Here is a 7,489-nt window from a genome sequence, read left to right as displayed (position 1 = left end):
GTGAGGCGTTGGGCGGGCTGCGCCGCGACGCCACCTGACGACGCGTTCTCCCGCGCTCCTACGTCACAGTGCCGGGGCGGAAGATGGTGGAACTCGGGGCCAGCGGTTGCTGAGGGGACCGGAACGGAGCTGCAGCCCGGCCACTCGGGCTTCTCCGGGTTGCGGTGTCGCTGCCACGGCCATGTCGCTGCTGCAGTCTGCGCTCGACTTCTTGGCAGGCCCGAGCGCCCTGGGCGGCGCTGCCGGCCGCGATCACAATGACTTCGTGGGACAGACGGTGGAACTGGGCGAGCTGCGGCTGCGAGTGCGGCGGGTCCTGGCGGAGGGTGAGGCCCGGGGCCGCCGGCGGGGGCGTGGGCACGGAGACCGCCGCCGGACCGCGGGGCCACGCGTGGGGGATCGTCGCCCAGGTCGTGGGGAGAAGGGTCGTCACCGGGAGGGGGATGGGACGGGGCGAAGGCCTCTGCGGGGCGGGGGGCAGGTGGACGCGAGGGTCGCCGTCGGGGTTGGGTGAAGAGGTCGGTTTAGGAAAATCACAGCTGGGGACGTGGGTCGGCCCATCTAGAAGGCGTGGGTCAGGCCGACCTGGGAAAATCCCCCTCTCACCCCACCCCAGGACGTGAGTTACAACTTGGGGGGACAGGGGTTGTCTCCTCAGCACGATCGTATTGTCGCCCTAGGGTCGGAAATCTGGGCCGACATGATGGGGCACCACTTCCCTGTTTGGCCAGCTTTGAGAAGCCGCCACCGAGGCCACGCCCTCCAGGTCACTTCCAGGTGACTGCAGGTGCCAAGGCAGCGCTGGGGCTGGTAGTTCATTGCTGGATTTAGGGGGCCAGGTTTAGGGCAAGGTCATCTTAACTGAAAGTGTCTGGAGGGTCCTTAGAGGGCTGGGGAGCAGGGCTGTGACAGCGGGGGTCAATGGGAGGCGGGCTGAGGTCTGAAGATGACAGGTTATGGCTGACTGGGTAAGCTGGGTCCCTTCACATGTAAGTCCGTGGTGTGATGGGGTGGCCACAGCCCCCACTTCTGCATGGTAAGGTCTAGCTCTCTTGAATTCTGAGACTTCAGAGGTGGTGATGAGCTTGTCACTCTCAGCTGGGTGCCCCAGAGCCTCAGTGTGCTTCTGCACCTGTTCCCCACCCCCCCCCCCTCCTGCCGAGCACACATTCTATGGGAAAGAGAGGTCCGACAGGTCAATCCCCTGGGTATTTTCAGCAGCCTTCCCTTGCGTCCATTTCCTCACGCTACCTTTTGCTTCCTGAACATTCCTCCCCTCACAGGGAACTTCCCATCACATCGGTGCAGGCCTTTCCTCCCTCTCAGGCTGTGCTTCGCACAGGTGTGGGTCAGATTTCACTGGCTGTGAGGCTTACCTGGGAAACACAGTTGACTTCAGGTGTGTGCACTGAAGCGGGGACTCAACCTTCAGCCGGCCCTGCACCCAGAGGGCAGGGTGGAGCCCGGTGGAACCTGGGAGGTGAAGCTCACCTCCATCCCTGCTAGAGGGTCTCAGGACAGGCCACCCCACTCACCAGGCTCACGTCAGCACAGATACCTCACGGAAGAAAGCCAAAGAGGATGTTTGCTTTTAGAACAAAAAGTGGGCAGAAAGCCAAACTAGCATTGAGCGTCTGTCCTACCCCATGGGCTGTCACAGCGCTGCGTACCTACTGTGTGTGGTTGACCGGTGCCACCAGTCACTTCCCGCCCTGGGCACAACAGAAGGAAATACCACCCGCCCCCCTCCCCGCCGCCCTCACAGTTGTCCCTGCGTTTGAGCCCATTGTTGCAGCCACTGTGTCAGCCTGTACTGTGTTAGTTGAGACTGTTTGTATCGCAGGGTGTGATTTGGTAGGTTGTTTTTCCCGGAGGGGTGGAGCGAGGTCTGGGAGTTATTGTAAACTAATAACGGTCCTGCCGTCCCGTCCCCCCATGTTGGCCACTTCCGGCAGACAGAGGTTTGCAGGAACGAGGGTCTCCTTTAGTGCAGCAGGGAGACCTGCCTTCCAGGAATGGCTCAGCACCCTTCGATGCTCTTCCCCCGCATGGTGATCAGGATGCTTGGCTGAGAACCCCCACGGCGCTGGCCAGCCCCTCTGCCACGAGGGTCCCCTCATCCCTGCAGACCTGAGAGAGGCTCCCCAGTTGGGGACACTCCTGCTGAAGATCTGCTGAAGTTCCCGGGAGGCAGGGCACCTGCCTTCTGTTTTGGGGGGGATTTAGAGTATGCAAACCATCCCAGGGGCCACAGGGTCACTCGCAGTGTCCTCACGGGAAGGGGATGGGAAAGGGCTGGTCTGGGGTTATCCAGGGGGCGAAGGCTGAGGCGTGGTTGGGGGATGGCCTTCCAGTGGTGGGGGGCTTTGCCATGGAGAATGGAGGTTCACCACTGGGGGTGGGTATTGAGGGGAAAGGGATACCTTGAGGTGAAATAGGTTGGCTCACCTCTGGGGGTGAGGGTCGCCATTCGGGGATGGGGGCTTGCTGTTGGGGTTGATCACAGCTGGGGGTGTCGGTTCATCAAGGAGAGGGCCAGGGACAGAGAGACTCACTAAGGGTTGGGAGGAGTTGGGGACTGCTATAGGCCACTCTCGGGGTGCTGAGGGCTAGGGGCCTGGGTGGCCAGGAAGGTGCCAGGTCGCCTTCCAAGACCTTGAAGAAACTGTGTCAGGAGGGGGTGGGTGGCTGCCAGGTGGGAAGCTGTGCCTTCAGCTGGAGGCCCCTCCCATCCCTGAACACCCAGGAAGAGGAACCAGGAAATGTGGCCAGAGGCTGTGGTCTGTCCCGCCTCCCAAAGCCTGCCCATGGCTTTGTCAGAAGTGAAAATAACCAGCCAATTGTGTGGGGCTGGGCCTGAGGCCTACCTTTAAACTTGATAGCCTCTAAGCATTGTGAAGCCTCTTTCAGAAAAGGAAATGAGGAAATAGACCAATGTTAGATTCAAGTTCACCAATGCTGTGCAGAAGAAAGCTGAGGCTGCTTGCTCCCCAGATGCCAGCCCCCAAAACCCTGTGGGGAGCTCGGCTTGGGCTGAAGGCGCCATGAGCTGGGATCGACTCGGTAGGTGATGGGTTTGGGTTTTTGATTTTGCTGGATAATGGGGCAGAGCATCAGAGGCTGGTAGCTTTGTCGGGTTTTTTCACTATGTAATTCTAAGTCTTTATTGTTTTCTAAAAGCAAGTTCCCAATGCTCACAATATCAGAGGTGTCTGGGCCACAGGGATTCGAGATAGGAGAGATGCACGTCTCGGTGGCTTCCTTCTGCCAGGAAGGGCAACTGGGTCTGGGGACTGGGGCGCGGGGAGGGTAACTGGTCAAGGGGACTGGTCTCGGGGAAGGGTGACCGGGCCTGGGAAGTAGCACTGTGGGAAAGTTTGGCGTCAGAAGGTAGAAACCGCCCTCTTCATGATGGCTGGCTAGAGTGCGCTGCTGTGGAGGTCGGTGGGGCTGATCTCTGGAGCACTGCTTTATTCCATGAGGCGCTATGTGCGGATCGGTCCGAAACAATCTGCTGTGAGCGTCTATGTGAGCTGGTAAGGTTGGGCCTGAGCAGGGTGAGAGAGCTCTGTGAGGTAGCTCTTCATTTCAGGAAGGCAGCGCCGAGGGCACCTGATAATGTGTAGCTCACCTGTGTGCTGTGTGCTGGTTAAGGGGCAGTATCAGATACCGCTGAGCTTTGAACTTTGCATGCCGTGTGAGGTGGTCATTCAGTCCCCAGACACGCCCACCACCATGGCGTCGGTTCTGAGGTTTCTGAGACCCATGTGAATCTGTCTGAGAGCAGACAGCCTCGTCTTCCTCCCAGTGCCTGGCGGTTTGGAGCCACTGGCTTTTGGGTTGTCAGCCTGGTGGCTAGCCTACAACTGCAGCAGGCAGAGTGCTACTGAATACACTTGTCACCGGGATGTGTCCTGGGGGATTGTAGTTGGCCAGTGTTACACATCGCCAGTCCTTTGATTGGACACCATGTAACACACAAGGCATCGGTGGCATGTGAGGGCACTGCATACCCTTCCTGCCGCTCCTCCTCAGAAACCTGTGTTTTCCTTGTGATGCAGAACTGGGGGCAGAGTGCACACACACACACCCTCTGCCCCCTGGACTCCCCTCAGGGCCTCAGTGACACTGTCCGGTTGGGTGAATGAGGCAGGAAATGGCTGGTGCAGACATCTGTGTTGCAGGCAGACCTCAGAAAGCTTGATGGAAGAAGTGGGGCTCAGGGCGGGGGGGGGGGGGGGGTGTCAAGAACCTCAGCAAATAGCAGCTGATACTTGTTTCCTGGGTGTGAAAGTGGCCCAGTAACGCAGGAGTTCGCCCTCTTGCCACATAGCAAGTGTGACTTAGCTGCTGGTCCTTAAGGCTCTTAGCCACCTGCCCATGTCGTCTCTTTGGATACTTTCATTAGCCTGTTCTTCCTTTGTGCCTGTCCCTGGACTCAAAGGCTAACTCAGAGTACACCGCAGAACCCCTTCGTCTCGAAACGGCACCAGGAAGATCATACTTGAAGAAAGCAAAAGGCTATGGAAGTCCAGGAAAGAAAGAAAAAACCAAAGTGACGTCAGAAAAGACTCTGAAACTTGTTCTTGAGCTCAGAGTAACTAAAGTGAACCGGAAAAAAGAAGAAGTGAAAGAACTAAAGAGAAAATTTCAAAAGGCAGGTTGAGAAGAGAAGGTAATAAATTACGCAGAGACCTGGAATTGGGAAGCCAGAAGGCCAGAGTATGGTCAGCACGTCTCCCGCTGAACCAGCCGAAGAAAAGAATTCAAGCCATGACTTGCAGCATTGGAGGATTCCGTGGGCCAAGAATGGAATGTCACAGGAACCATCAAAAGAACAAAAAGGAATACACAGAGCCACCTTTCCAAAACAAATTAGCATGCGGTCGTTTCAGGAGGAAGCCTATGACTAAGATTCCAGAGGCAGTGGAATACCACTTGAGATGTTCCTTCACTCTAGAAGGGCTCCCTCGTTGCGCCAAGAAGTTTGTGTCTGTGAAGCCCCAAAGCAAACAGTCCCACGAGGTGTTTGGTTGGTTGCATGTGGACAGTAGCAGCTGCTGCCCCTTTGTGTTTGCTTGCCTGCTTGTTTTTGTAGAACTACGTATAGCACTTTCTAAAGGACAAACATCTGCCTTGGAAGAAGTACAGCCAGAAGGTTCCTTAGAAGCGAGGATGGCGAGAGCGAGCCTGCATCTGGCCATGCACTTTGTACATGTCTTCAGGAGGGGCCAGCCCTGAAAAAGGACACCAAGCTTGGTCAAGTAGAGGGTCAGTGAGAGGACAGTGTGAGGACCAGGCGGTGTGTGGTTCTGCTGTGCCTAGGGTTGTTGTGGGTCGGGACTAAGAGCGTTAACAACAGAGAGTTACGGTCTCGGAAACCCGCAGGGCAGCTCTGCCCTGTCTCGTAGGGTCGCTGTGTGGTTACATGTTGGACCACTAAGCACAGGTCAGCAGTTGAAATCCACCAGCTCCTGCACCTGAGAAGGTGAGGCTCTGCTTTTGGAAAGAGGTGCAGCGTTGGAAACCCCAAGGGACTGGCTGTGCTATTCTGCCCTGCAGTGTCACCTGCATTTACCAGATGGCAGTGGGCCGGGCTTTGGTTTGCTTGGCTTCCAGAAGACTTGAGGGGCTCTTCTTCAGTGTTCAGCATTTGAAAAGTTTACATTTCCCCTCTGACCGGGATTTGTGTAATAGACTCTGGTTCTGTTTTAAATTTTGTTTTCACAGTTTCATTAACATCTCACTGCAGTCATTTTTAGAACACGTTCTCCTTTCTTGCTGTTGCCATTCTCAGAAAGCTCACTGCCGGCTCACAGTGCCCCGGTGGATTTCCGAGACTGTAACTGCGCCAGGAGTAGAAAGCCGGCCTTTCGCCTGCAAACTGTCCACTGTGTGGGTCGCAGCCCAACACACGTAACCACTTCACCACCAGGGCTGGCTCCCCCATCTCCCCAAGCCTTTCTAGCCATAACCTCAAGAAGCTATTAATCCAGTTACTGTCTCTAGACTTGCCTCTCCTGGATTTTATAGACAGCAAAAAAAAAAAATGCAAAAAGAATCTCTGATCAAAACGTTCTATGATGGAAGCCGGGCACCATTGGCTTTTTTCACTCGGTGCAGTTCCCTGGAGAAACATTCAGTTCGTGGTCATGCCACACTGGATGCTGTTCACTTTGCTTTAACCATGGGCCACGGATGGTTTGAGGGTCGCTATCATTCAGAAGTGCTGGCCGGTGGCAGGGCACTTGGCGTGGTTTTTGACGTTTGGGCTGTTTGTGGTGTTACGCGCATTTGTGCTTGTTGCGTGAGCCCTGGTTCCCTTTCTTTGGCGATTGTGGTGGGGGCTGTATGTAGCTCATGTTCAGCTTTCAAGGAAATGGCCAGCACTGTTTTTATACTCCTCCCCCAGTGAATGAATGATTCTCTTCTCTGCATCCTCGCCAGCATTGAGTGCGGTCACTTCTTCATTTGGGCCATTGTGCCATGGCCATTTAATTGTGGCTTTAATTTGTATTGCCTCTCTTTGGCCCTGATGGTTGAAAAAAGGCACTAGGGAATCAGGTTAGTGGGATGTTTTCTGAGGGGCCGTCGTTTCTCTGCTGGAGGAAGTGCCAGTCTGTTTCTAACTTGCTGAGCGTTAGTGTACTGTTTTTCTAAAAATTCGTAGATGGGGTCATGAATCTCGACAAATGTTGACATCTACTTATTGTAGATGATTTGGTGACTTTCAATTCTGTTACTGAGGTAAACTTGTTCCTGTTGAGTTGATGCCAACTCATAGCGACCCTATGGGGCGGATTACCCCATGGGCAGTAATCTTTATGAAAGGAGACGGCCATCTTTCTCCCACGCAACTTCGGGGGGGCGGGGGACAAACCACTGCCCTGCTGGATGTATAACCCACCGTGCCTCCGGGTCGCTTGTGCTCTGTGAGGATTGGCATTCGAATGATGCTCTTGGGCTAAAACGCATTTGCTTTGTGTCAATTGGTCTTACTCTGTGTTACCAGAGCAGACTGGTAATATTCTGTTGGATGCTTGGATGTCTTTGTTAATGAGTGAGGCCTGGTGGCTTACGAGTGGCACTAGTAACTGCGAGCCAAGTGTCAGCCATCAGCCGTCCCGAGGGAGAAAGGTGAGCCTCTCTGTTCTCGGAGACCCAACGGGCAGTGGACGCTGCCCCTATAGCGTCCCTCAAAGTGGGTGGCAGTGAGTGAATTATTGATCAGATGTGTTTTATACCCTTCCTTGGTTTTAGTTAGGCTGGCCTCAAAAAACGGCCTGTGGACTAGTTCTCACGGTCTGGCATAAGGAAGATTTTGAATACAATCTTCAGATTTCTTAAATGTTTCATAGAATTCGTCAGTGAAGCCATCTGAATTTGCAGTTTTCTTTTTAGGGAGCTTTGTAATGGCTGAGTCAATGTCTTCGAAGTAGGACTCTGTAGTTTCTACTCCTTGTGCCCGTTTTGGTAGCTGGTGTTTTTT

General features: G+C 54.7%; 1 protein-coding gene across 4 annotated transcripts in view; it reads left to right on the top strand.

The window, feature by feature from the left end:
• The first annotated feature begins 55 nt into the window (after positions 1 to 55).
• GAK (cyclin G associated kinase) overlaps positions 56 to 7,489 on the top strand; it is a 57,427-nt gene continuing 49,993 nt past the window's right edge. For all 4 annotated transcript variants that reach the window (XM_075544560.1, XM_075544559.1, XM_075544558.1 and 1 more), the window contains exon 1: positions 56 to 326. In XM_075544560.1, the coding sequence (XP_075400675.1) occupies positions 182 to 326 (145 nt within the window). In that variant the 5' untranslated portion in view covers positions 56 to 181. The remainder of the gene's footprint in view (positions 327 to 7,489) is intronic.

This window comes from Tenrec ecaudatus, chromosome 3 (assembly GCF_050624435.1).
Source record: "Tenrec ecaudatus isolate mTenEca1 chromosome 3, mTenEca1.hap1, whole genome shotgun sequence".
Taxonomy (NCBI): domain Eukaryota; kingdom Metazoa; phylum Chordata; class Mammalia; order Afrosoricida; family Tenrecidae; genus Tenrec; species Tenrec ecaudatus.
The sequence above is the reverse complement of the archived record's forward strand: the minus strand, read 5'-3'. Positions and strand labels throughout refer to the sequence as shown.